At 35.8% G+C, this 12,895-nt stretch overlaps 1 protein-coding gene and 1 non-coding gene across 4 annotated transcripts in view; both read right to left on the bottom strand.

The window, feature by feature from the left end:
• Nucleotides 1-12,895, bottom strand: part of LOC103487261 (uncharacterized) — a 45,764-nt gene that overhangs the window by 26,260 nt on the left and 6,609 nt on the right. For all 3 annotated transcript variants that reach the window (XM_008445524.3, XM_051081462.1, XM_008445525.3), the window contains exons 4-5: nucleotides 10,979-11,039; nucleotides 7,641-7,713 (exon numbers count right to left, since the gene is read on the bottom strand). In XM_008445524.3, coding sequence (XP_008443746.1) covers nucleotides 7,641-7,713; nucleotides 10,979-11,039 — 134 coding nt within the window. The remainder of the gene's footprint in view (nucleotides 1-7,640; nucleotides 7,714-10,978; nucleotides 11,040-12,895) is intronic.
• LOC127148327 (U6 spliceosomal RNA) lies at nucleotides 9,482-9,584 on the bottom strand. Its single transcript, XR_007819206.1, has one exon. It is a non-coding gene; the product is annotated as a U6 spliceosomal RNA (small nuclear RNA).

The following is a 12,895-nucleotide window of genomic DNA, read 5'->3' on the forward strand; positions in this document are numbered from 1 at the left end:
GTTTCACAAAGGAATATACACTTGACCTATTGAAGGAAATAGGTACGATTGGATGTCGTCCGGCTGATACCCCTATGGAGTTCAATATAAAACTGGGATGTGAGACTCGTACCTAAATTAAGAGGTTAAATTTTCGTTAAGTATGAAAAGTAGGCGTTTTGGATGAAAGAATTTGGAGAGAAGATAATATTTGGCGATAAGCAAGGCTATGCAATAAGAAGTTGGCAATCGAGTTGTTCGTGAGAAAGGTTATGTTGCAAGACTTTTGAAGGATAAGTGTTAGTATGCAATTAAGGTTCTTGGCGAGTTGACAGACTAGGCGAGATGGAGTAAGGAAATTTCCTAGAAAATTTCTAAGTTTACTTAATGGGTCATGTGTAGGAGTTTAAGCTAAGCATGTTTAAGTTAAACATAAGATACGTGTAGCACTAAGAGTAGGAGCTGGCAAACTGACAAGAGTTTAAAGGTGACTAAGCTAATTTAGGATTAGTTTAAATAGGAATCTTCAGCCAGATTATTGAGTATTGTTACTCTGAAATTCTGAAGAGAAAATTAAAGCGTTGAAGTGCTGCTGAAGTGATTACACGAGAAGAAGAAGAAGAGAAGCATTTGGGAGTCTTGAGTTTTCAAGTTTGTGCGTGTTCTTAAAATGATTTGTTTATGTTTAAAGGTTTTCTTTTAAGTTCTTATTGATTTGAAATGATGTTTGATATACAAATATTTCAAAAGGTATTTCAAATCAAAAGCATGTTTTAAGTGATTTCAATGATTGTGAAATGGTGCTCCAACCATTAGTCTTCTTCCTATCAATGAGCTAATTGTTATGTGCACATAAAAAGTAAAGGCAACCATATATAAAAGGCGTGTGAGTTGAAATGAGGCAAGTACAATGCATAAAAGATGTGTATTGCACTTCGGCCTGAGCAACAAAAAACAAATCAGGATATTCTCAAATGCTGGTGATGAGAAGGCCATCTCAGTAGTCTAAACGTGAGATGATGAGTTTTTGCGTAGAGAATGATTCAGATTCTTGACGAAAGGAATGATTGTTGACTAATGTGTGGTTATGTGAAATGTATGTACGTTTTGATTTTGTTATGTGAAAAGATATGTTTAAGCGATTTGATGTGAATAATGATGTTTATGAAAGGTATTTCACGAAAAGGATTTCTTAAAACCTCACTAAGTCTCTTGACTTACGTTTTAAAATTTTACCTTCTACGTGTTAAGCGTTAAGGCTAAAGTAAGGAAAGGGTGAAAAGCTTACAAGGCGAGAAGAGCTGCCAAGCGTTTAGCTTTAAAGTTTAAATGTTGTTCTATGTATTCTTGTAAAGTGTTGTAATCACCTAACGTAAGTAATAAAAGTTTGAGTTTAGTTACTGCTAATCATGTTAAGTTTGTATATCGCCTAAAGTTCGTTTTTAAGTTACAAGTTAAGTCAAGGAAAAGCTACTAGGCAATTAAGCAAAGCTTAAGGACCTCAAGCAGAGTTTCTTTAGCATTTAGCGCATCAAAGATACTCTAAGTCATACCGTGCCTCACATGGCAAGTTGGGTTGCATGCAAGGCGGGGTGTGACATGGGAAGTTTTGTTGACAAAGTTCCTGTTGATAAAGAAGTATCAGCAGTTTGTGGGAAAGTTGATTGATCTACGACAAGCTAGACCAAATATCTCTTGTGCAGTTAGCATAGTGAGTCAGTTTACACAGGCATCATACGAAGAACACATTGAAGCTGTGAACCATATTCTAAGATACTTGAAAACTACTCCAAGAAAAGGTTTGATGTTCAGAAAGACCGGCAAAAGGTGCATGGAGGCTTGTACCGACTCAGATTGGGAAGAATCAGTGACTTACAAAAAGTCTACTTTAGGATATTATACCTTTGTGTGGGGCAACCTTGTAAATTGGAGGAGCAAGAAGCAGGGGGTTGTTGCTAGGAGTAGTGTGGAAGCTAAATACCGAGCTATGAGTTTGGGAATTTATGAAGAGATTTGGTTACAGAAGGTCCTGTTCGACCTTCATCAGGGCATTAACTTACCCATGAAGGTATTTTGTGATAACAAAGCCGCTATCAGCATAGCTAATGGTGTTCAACATGACAGAACTAAACATGTTGAGATTGACAAACACTTCATTAAGGAGAAACCTGACAATTTTCAGTATCTGTATTCCATACATTCCATCAAATCAAGAAATTGTTGATTTTCTTACTATGAGTTTGGGTCTAATTTCTTCTCAAGAAATTGAGGATTACTCAGACAAAATTTCTTCTCATGTATTAGCAAGTTGGGTCTAATTGACATCTATGACCCAACTTGAGGGGGAGTGTTGAAAATAATTATACTAAAGGTACTTGTGTAATCTCTGTACCCTTGTTTATTTCCTTGTTTGTCTATGTCCATTATGCCCTATATATATGTTTCATCCCCTAGTCTTTTGATAATAAGAGAAAAGGAGGATATATGACCTTTTTCTTTTCTTTTTTCCTTTTTTTTTTTTTTTTTTGGGGGGGGGGGGGGGGGGAGGAAAGGGAGTCCACCAGCATATCATTCGGTGTTTTATTCAGATCTAAGAGAACGTCATTCAGTTATTAACTAGCTTTCCTTTGCCAGTTCGTTCTCAATTACTTTGGACCAGTGGATCAGTCTTTTCAGCCTTGATACATGACTGTGGTTTTAAGTTTTCGTGAATTACATCCTTCTGCTCTGATGTGAGCCTCATTTTGGTTTAGTTCTGCAAAGTTTTGTTTTGACTTCTCTTCGATGTTTGGTAGATTCCCATAAGTAGATTTTTATTTATTTACTGAAGTTAACTCTACCAAAGCTTGTTTCATTGGGTTATCTGTATTTCTAATTCACTCCCCTAGAAAGTTTGTATCCCTTGAACAAAAAATTTATTTTGGATCAGTGTGGTCAATTGAAAATCTGGAAGGAAAGAAACCAGAGAATTGTTTTGAGATAACTATCGTCCTGTGGTGTCATTGTCTCAATCTATGAAGCACTAACATAGATACAGAAACGGAATATGAATATGATATGATACAACGATACGTTGATTTCTAAAAAGACTAGGATATTGATACATTGAAAAGACTTTTTTTCTTTACAACTATAAGAAGACTAAGATACATGTAAATTTAACATAGAGATACTAAATGTATTTCACCTAATCCATGAAAAATCATCAAATGTCAAGTTAATTACAACAGTACAAAATACAAATCGAACACTGAAAATTTACGTTGCGAGGATTCAAACATGAAGATGAGAATTTGATGGTACTAGGATTAAGTATTTTTTTTTTTTAAATGAAGACAAGCTTCTTTATTAATGTAAAACTCAAAGTACAAGATAATTATACAGTGAGAATAATAGAGAAGCCTAAAAAGAGGGGAGGAAAGAGAAGAGAGGAACGGGAGGCATATTCATACTAGTACCGACATCTTAACCCAAAGAAAATCCAAAGACCAAAAATGGTCCAAGTACAACAATTACAGCATTGCAAAACAGCCAAAATAGTAAAAAATAAAACTGAAGAAAAAACAATACAAGCAATGAACCAAACACAGAAAAGACTGGTTTTCCAAAACCAGCGGTAACAAAATTGTAGTGATAGAAATACTTCCTAAATTGCTCAGACTAGAATAATACCACAATCTTTGACTAAGGACACCAACTCCTTCGGATAATTTGCGGATTTTAGCGAGGAGGACCAAGGGGCATTGTCTAGCGGGGCACAATCAGCTTCAAATAGAACGTTTAAATCCATCCCTTCAATCTCCACATCAGCCTTATGATCAGAAGGACATCTCAAGCCCATTGACTCTTCACTACTAACACTGAAGGGTGAGTCTATCTCCAAATCTATCTGCTTCTTGATGGAGACAACAGAATGACAAGGAGAACCTCGTAATAACATTACTTTTGTGTTAGGGTCCATGAAACTCGAGTAATTGAAAATTTTTGGAGCAGGAAAATCAGTTACTGACCTATTGAGAGAATCAGAGGCCTGGATTTTGAAACTACACACCTCCAAGAGGTCCGATTATCTTCAGAAAGGGAGGGCGTAAGTTTATGTTTTTGGTAGGGATCCAAAATAGGGGCCTCAAGAGAACAAGCCCAATCGATTCAGACTTTAGGAGAGCAGTCAATGCGTTGTTAAATGGCGCCTACTTTCAAATGAAATGTTTCAGACAAAATTTCAGGGAGTTGAGTTTTTTTTCTTTACTCTGACTAAAACTGTTTAAAATGTTGGTTTTTGAAGAACTTTGGACTGCAGCATCTGACTGAGGTTCTTTGAGAGAGAGATTATTGTGCTTCTATAGAGAATTCAATGGGTTGGCAGCATTAATTCTAGAACTAAACTTATAATTACCCATGACATTAATTAAAGGTGTCTTTCTATTTTCCTTTTCTTTTTCTGACCCTTCAAATACCGATTTTTTAAAAGGGGAATTTGACTTTACGTGGCCCCAACCAAACAGTTGTCCTTAACAAGATTTACAAAACCCAATAAAGATGACTTTTCAGTTTTCGGTGCAATTAAGGCAGTTTTGGCCTGACTTCTTGCTTCTTTCATCTTCTCTGGCGCCGATGAGGGTTCTGAAAGTGTTCCAGAACTGCAAATGATTTCTTGCTATGTGTAGACGTGCAAAAGTGGATTTTGGGACATTTAAAACCGAGGGAAAAAAAGAGAGGTACGAACCTTCATCTTGCAAAGCCTCCCTAATTCTTAACAAGTCAATGGAATTTTTAAAATCATTAACCATAAGTGTACCGCCGGTAGGAAAGGGAGGGTTTAAAACATTCAAAATCACCAAAGTTCAAAAAAATGTTTCCCCTTTAGAATCATTAATCTCAATAGTGGAGGGAACAAATCCCAAAGATTCTGCTTAACTTCAATCCTAGCTTCTCCGCAGTTGGTAAGATTTAAAGTGTCCATGGGAATGCTTTCAAGTCCCCAAAATGGCCCCCTATAACCTCGAAGGTTCTCCTGCTCCAGTAATCCAAAGGGAAGTTCTTGATTTTGAGCCTTCCTCCATAGCCTTTCATGGTGAGCGACCGACATGTTCGCGTTTATCCCATCTTTCGAATTTTAGGTGAAAAGAACCCATTGCCTGCCATTTGCCTTCATTACTGATGAGATCCTTTATCGAGCCTTGGTCAACACTAGTGAGAGCATTCTCATCCAATAAAGGATTAATAACTATCTTTGTTTTAAAATAGTTATCTAACATTTTTCGAATCTTTCTCCAATCGTCGAAGGCAAAGAGCTTAGTAACAATCCAGGGGTTTTCAAAATTGGTTGGGATAACTTCAAAATTCCTAATTACCCATTGCTTCTACTTTCTGGTATACAAACCTTAGGAAGGACAAGGGGAAACCTCTACTACTTTTGTATCAACCAACACTACAAGACTACTCCATTCTCCTAAAACTTTCTTTGTGACAAAAGCATTGCACTTTTTTTGTTTGACTTTTTCTGCATAACTCGGGTTGCTTTACTTATTTAGTGGGAATGTGCTTCAAGTGATTTCTAGAAAACCATTTTACATATTCCTCCCTATAATAGAAATTGTCCAGCATATTTAGAAAGAATCTCCATCCCTGTTTGTTTTCCCCTGAGTACATATAGCCCAAATAATTTTGAAACTTTCAATCTACCTCTATCCACTTCACCCAGTTTTTGAAAGAACTTGTCCTCTGGCCCTCTTAATAATTTTGAGACCGCCTTCAACAACTATTCTAGATTAAATTCAGAGACTAACAAGATCATGCAAGCCTCCACATCTTCAACGTGAATCTGACTTCCCTCTTTCCAAGTACAGTAACGAGACTCAAGGACTTTGTAGCTGACTACCTCCATATTTGGATGAAATTATTGGCAGCCAGAAGGAAAGAGGAAAGAGGAGAGAGGCGAGAGAGAACTTGCCTTCACTGCACATTTGTTAATTTTAGTTAATTCCTAGTTAAGTAGTATTTAGGATTTAGTTATTATTTATATTTTCTTTTTTTTTTTCTTTTAGTTTTGACTGGAAAAATGGACTTTTTAAATAGGCTACTTAGTTTTGGGTGGAAAAAATGTCGACATGAAAACATATAGCCCAAATCGCATGTCAAAAACATATCTGAGAAATATCTAGAAGTGTTCGCACCTCATACGGATTCTTTGCCTCATATGAATTACTCAACACATCTAAACCATACCTTTGGCCCTTCCCAAACTGGGATGCTTTCATATTACTATTGTGGTCTATCTGTTGTTTTGCATTGTTTACAGTAGGTTTTTATTTTTATTCACCCACCCCTTAAAAGTTTGTGTCCGCTGAAGTATTTATTTTTTCTCAATTAAGAAATTTTTTTCTTGTTCAGAAACAAAAAAATACACTTTCACAAAATAGAAAATATATATGTCACGATAAATAGTAAACAAGGCAAAAAAAGACATTTTCAAGCATATGTGAAACTTCTCTTCTAAAGTGTTACCCTGCATTAGAAATCAAAAAGGTTGAAGATATGAATTTGTATGTCATACTTTGAAACAATGGTCTTTTATCTTGTTTAGAATGAAATTTGAAACTAATGTAAGTAAAAATGTTTTGTGGGAAATGATGAAGGTACCATAGAAGTGTCAACCTAATTGAGATATATGGGTGCACTCGATCCCAAGTTTCTATGTTTTTATATTTTGACCTTTTGTTTTATTGTAATTTGAGCATTAGCCTGTTTTCATTTCATCAATGAAGAGTTTTGTATCTGTTTCAAAAAATATATATTTTTTCTGGGACGAGAAGGATTAGGAATGAACGGATTTAAAATATTATGTGTGGATGTTCTCCAAAAAGGAAAGGAAAACAAAACATAGCCTCCCAGTCCTAATTTATAGAGAAAATAAATAAAAGGGTATTTGTTTTAAATGGCAAATATTTTGGTTCATTTTGCTATATTTAAGAACAACCCATCAAAGAAATATATAATATGAAAACATCAAATCAAGAATTTTCTTTAAAAAGTTCTATTATAACCATTCTTTTTCTTTTTTCATTTTTGTTTTTCTTTTGAAAAGGAGACAGCCTCAACTATTAATAAACAATGACAAAAGCTCATGGTACAAGAGGATTATACAATGAGCAAACAAAACAAAACCAAAAGGGGATCATGAGGTGCACCCAGGAAACTCAACTAGGAATTCATTCTATTTCGAGAGAAAAAAAAAACAAGGAATTCATTTGAAATCCCTCTAAAGTACCTATCTACTGCTTTCTTTTGGTGTAGATCACAGCAGCTTTTTGTTCATTTTATCCTATCTTAGTGGTGAGCATCGTTGTAGTTCACCAATAAGTGTTTAGAGTTTCAACTCCATTACTTCATCTATTAATGAAATTGTTTCTTCTTAAACAAATCCCCTCCAAAATACTGAGGAAACAGAACAAAGAAATATCACTAAAAGCTTTGGAACATGGATTAGGCAGAGGTATTAAAATGCACCAAATCCCAACATCTGCTCGTGAAATGGAGGAAACAAGACCATTTTGTCCATCATACCACAATAAGGAAGGAAACACCCGCCCAAAAGAATTAAACGCCACCTGAAAGTGGATAGTACATAAAAAGAAATTTATGAGCAGTAGGGAACATACCTATCATAAGATTCAGCCCTTGTATATGCTTGGATCACCCAATTATATGTCTCAGTATCGGGCTTCATGTAATCTGTCATATGATTTAGTTGTAAAACATCAAAACTTCAATCATGGAGAATATAAGCAGAGCTCAGTTACAAACTGCATATAAAAGCAAAACCAGCTAAAACCAGATCACATTTATTGAATTTCTCATTCTTCCAGTAGATATACCGAAACAATAAATAAACCAAAACAGACGGTAATTATTGAAACCCTTAAGAAGGTTTTGTAATATTGATTCGAATTTTTTCCCTTCTTTTGGGTCTCGAGCATAAAAGACATTCTGAATGGATGAAAACCAGCTTAAAATCCAACACTAGCTCTTTTGTGGTTGATTTTTAATCTATCCCCAGTCTATTTCACAACAACTTTTCCGGGTACCAAAACCATTCAATGGATACTGATCTTCATCTCGGGCTCACCAGCAACCCAACATTCACCGTTCACATTTTCTCTCTAGGATTCTCTCTCTTACCCTAATGAGCTTTACACTTTTACTCCTACCTTCCCCTTTTTAGTCTCCCTTCACTTGATCTGGTGGTGAGCTGGTGTGTTCCTTCGCTGCTGAATTTATCTTGTTAGAGTTGGTCAATCTCAAATTCTAGCAATACCTCCTTTCCTTTGGCTTTGGCTGTGGATTCCTCTAGCAAATGTGTGATGATATTTTGTTTGGTTTGGTTTGGTTTGGCTTATTATTTGTACTGAGGTTTTTAATTTATTTTGTCTCTTTATTATGACTCCAATTAGAGATCTAAGAAAGTCAAGTACACCACTCATGTTCCGCCTTTGTCTTGAAATATACCAAGAAATCATCCAGAAATATTATCAAAAAAGTGTCAAGAAACTTCTCGAATACCTCATTGATGGACCTGCAAGATCTTTGGTCAATCGAAAAGAGATTAGAGTGAATTCATAATACCCATATCTAAACTTGAACTTTGTCATGGGGATATCACTATCTTTTAATCTTAATTGACGGTAACCCAAACAGAGGTCGATCTTAGAGAAAACGATGGCTCCCTATAACTTATCAAAGAGATAATCAATCCTAGGGAGAAGGTACTTGTTCTTTGTTGAACTCTCCATAGTCAACACAAAGATGCAGAGAACCATTCTTTTTCTTTTCAAACAAACATGGTGAACCCAAAGGTGACACACTTGAACGTATGAAACCCTCATCGAGCAACTCTTGAATCTAGGTCTAAACCTCCTTTAACTCAGCTAGACACATTCTGTATGGGGCTTTGAATATAGGGATTGTGTCGAGCTCTGGCTCAATACCAATAATCTATGTCCTAGAATAGTAGCAACCCCAAAAGATCCTCTAGGAAAACATCTGCATACTCTCTAACAATTGGCACTCACTTCAAAGTAACCTTAATAGATTTAACATCAACCACACTGTGAACATTCCCCATGTGCCTTGGTTGATCGACTTTCTTTTGTAGCAAACCTACTTTAGGTAAGACCTCGATCTTGGCCACTTCAAATTTAAAACTCGCTCTCGCCCAACAAATAAAAAGAATCTCCTCATGAATCTTGGTTAATCCTAGATTAGTTAAACTTTAATACCTTTTAGTTATTCTATTTGACCTATAAATAGGACCCCTTCGCTTGTATTTTCACAACTTTGATCATATGAATAAAGTTCCTACTTGGTTATACATCAAATTGGTATGAATTTTGTCAAAAGCAATATATGTTGGCATGATTTTCAGCCAACCAATCCATGCCTAAGATGACAACAAAGTCTTGCATGTCTAGAACTATCAAGATTACATCTAACATTTGTTCAAAAAGGAAAGTGATTTTTGTTGAATTGTACGTGTCATCCTTGCACAAGGCCCATACTAATCTTCTCTGTATCGTTCCAATTTTATCAAATGTCCCCAAAGGGGCAGAATGTGATTTTCATTGAATTAATGAAAAGATACAAAGTCTCGGAGTACACTGAGATAATATAAAGAATAATAAATCCTAAGGATCAAAAGGTGCATGAGGGTTTCATGGAGCAATGATCTGGAATTCCAGACAGGGCACACCACAAAATGAGAGGTTCACTTGGTCTGGACTTCCATGGAGCTTATTTCTATGCTTTCCTCTTGATTTTCACTGTAGTATTTTGTTGTATTAAGAAGGCTCAGCCTTTGCACTGTCTTACATTTTACTTCTGCCCTATTTCTTCTCTGGTTTTTGGTGATCTTTCAGTTTTGCTGTAATAGGCTAGATCTCGATCTCATTGTAAAAGGCTGGATTTTGTTCTCATTGCTTTAATAGGCTAGTCTTATTTGGGATATGATATTTTGGTGCTAAAGGGTGTCAACCTAGTTGAGATGTCCGAGTGCACCTTCTGATCCCCTAGTTTTTCTTTCGCTTGTGTAGACTTCTTTATTACACTCTTTGTATAATTCTCTTGTACATTGAGTCCTTATTATTAATAAAGAAGCTTGTCTAATTGCCTCCAACAAAAACACAATACCCAGAAGTAAATCTTCTGTCTTCTTTTGGTCCTGCCCAAATATCTGAAAAACATTGAATGTTCACATGACCATGATCTTTATATAAGATCCCACGTCCAAGTACAGCCTTAAGGTAACATAGAATTTGTTGGACTGCATCCCAATGTTCTACTATGGGTGAGATCATAAATTGACTCACAATGCTTACCAAATAAGCTATGTTTGGACTTGTTATTGTAACTATGTAACAAGCTGATATAATTTATTTCAAAAAGCTTATTGATCATGCCCAACTTGTTACACAGGTACCCTAACACGAATTAAATCTCAAAAAGCTTACAATCATGTGGACAGGGATTTCGTGGATAGGGTGTTGAACAAGAAAAAGGCCTTGGTAACATGTGGAGGTCGTGAATCTGGGACTGCCTTACATGTTCTAGTCTTCTAGAAGATCAAATATTCAAAGAAGGTTAAATCTTTTGTATGGTAGATGGATCATGTTCAAAGGTTTGTGCCTAAGGTGATTGGGCCTAGTCCCTTCTAGTTGGCTCTTCTCGGAGTTCTTTTTTCTTTATTTTTTATTTTATTTTATTTTGGTACTCCACGTGTAAGCTTTCGTTTATTTTTAATGAAAGCTGAATTTTTCATTTAAAAAAACACAAAATTCATTTTTGAAAAAACATAATTACTTTGAAGCATATGAAAAGAAATAAAACGAGAACAAGCACATACACGCACTACCAAAGACAATTATCTACTATGAAATATAGATTGTCCAAGCATTATCGAGAATATCAAACAAAGTGCACGAGAAAAGGAAAATAAAATGTTAACCTTCTCCATATTCCATGTTCTCAAATGTTGAGAAAGCAATTTCAGGTATTCCACAAGTAGCCTAAACAAGTATATAAATCATATCAGTTTAATCTCTCTAACAGATTGCAAGTCTTCACACAAAAATGGAGAATAATTATAGACTTCATAATTTAATAGCATCAAGGAAATAAATATCATCCATTACATAGTCATTGCACAAGAATATAGGTTTAAAAATCTTCTAGTGGCGTTCTAAATCATAATAGTCCTCTAAGGCTTACGCACGAGCACATTGTGAGATGCATAATAGGACTATATTAATATATTTTGTATATACAAAGAAATATAATATTATGAATCATAAAATGATGAAATGTTTAAGAAATTAAAGTGTTTATAAGCGATTGAAGAAAAAGATTAACATATTTTAAGAATAACAAGCATAACACATGCGGTGCACATGGAATTTACGGAGCTTTAAAAAGCTCTCCAGAGCGCCCACTTAGGCTCCAGGCATGGATCTAATGCCTCACCTTTTTTGAAGCGAGGCTCACAAAATAAGGCCTCAGGAGCGAGCCTTTTGTGACGTCCCAAGGTTCAAAGCCGGCCTTTGGGCTTTTTTATTATTTTAAAAATAGTGTTAAATGATGCATTGGATCTAGATCTTCCTAAGCTTTTTCTCACCCCTGAACCCAAGGTATGCCGTAAAGAATCGGCAGAAATCTTACCATTAGAATTAGTCTCATTCATTGCTGCTTGCAAAATTGATCTTATCTAAGGAAAATCTGAATAAGCGAAAACATGAAAATCATATCGTGGAACACTAAAGGCGTCCTAAATAAATCAAAACAATTGGCCTTGAGAAGAGTATTAAAGTTGACCAATCCAGATGTTGTTCTAATTCAGGAGACAAAGCAAGAGACTATTGACAGCTCTCTAATTAAGGCTCTGTGGAGTTCGAAAGACATTGGCTGGGATTTTATTGAATCAATTGGTAGATCTGGAGGAACTTTGACTATGTGGGACGAAAGTAAATCTCGGTGTCTGAAGTTATTAAAGGAAGATTTTCTCTCTCAGTTAAATGCACAACTGTTTGCAAGAAGCCTTGCTGGATTTCAAACGTGTATGGCCCTACACTTCATCAAGAAAGGAAGCTCATATGGCCGGAACTTAATTCCCCTGCAACTCTTTGCTTAGGTGCATGGTGTGTGGGAGGGGACTTTAATGTTACAAGATTAATTCAGGAGAGATTTCCCATTGGATGACAAACCAAGGGTATGAGAAAATTCAATACGTTTATAGAAGATTCAAACTTGTTTGAAATTCCATTCTCAAATGGGAAATTCACTTGTCCAGAGAAGGCAACACAATTTCCAAATCCTTGCTAGACAAATTTTTAATTAATTCCGATGGGAATTTTGTTTGCAGATACTAGAGTCACACAACAAGCTCGATTAAGCTCGGATCACTTCCCCATATTAATTGGAGGCATGGGTTTTTAGTTGGGGGCCTTCCCCTTTTCGATTCTACAATAGTTGGTTGTTCGACAAACAGCGTTGCAGACTCATTGAGAACTCCTTGGATTCTGGAAGTAACCAAGGTTGGTCAGGCTTTGTTATATCTTCCAAACTTCGATCCTTAAAATTTCAGCTGAAAAAATGGAACAGTGACACAGCTGAAAAAATGGAACAGTGACAGTGAAAAATCTAAAATATAATGAAGAAAGCTTGCTGAAAGCTTTGACTAATGAAGAAGTTAAGGATGAGCAGTTGACTTTGGCATCAGAAAGTAGTAACCTAAAGTGGACACTGAACCCTGACCTTCTGGAGCTATATAGAAGGGAGGAAAGGGGCCTTGGATGAAATTAGGGGATGAGAACACCAAGTTCTTCCATCGGTTTCCAGCTGCCAAAAAAAAAAAGAAGAAATCTGATTT

This window comes from Cucumis melo, chromosome 2 (assembly GCF_025177605.1).
Source record: "Cucumis melo cultivar AY chromosome 2, USDA_Cmelo_AY_1.0, whole genome shotgun sequence".
Taxonomy (NCBI): domain Eukaryota; kingdom Viridiplantae; phylum Streptophyta; class Magnoliopsida; order Cucurbitales; family Cucurbitaceae; genus Cucumis; species Cucumis melo.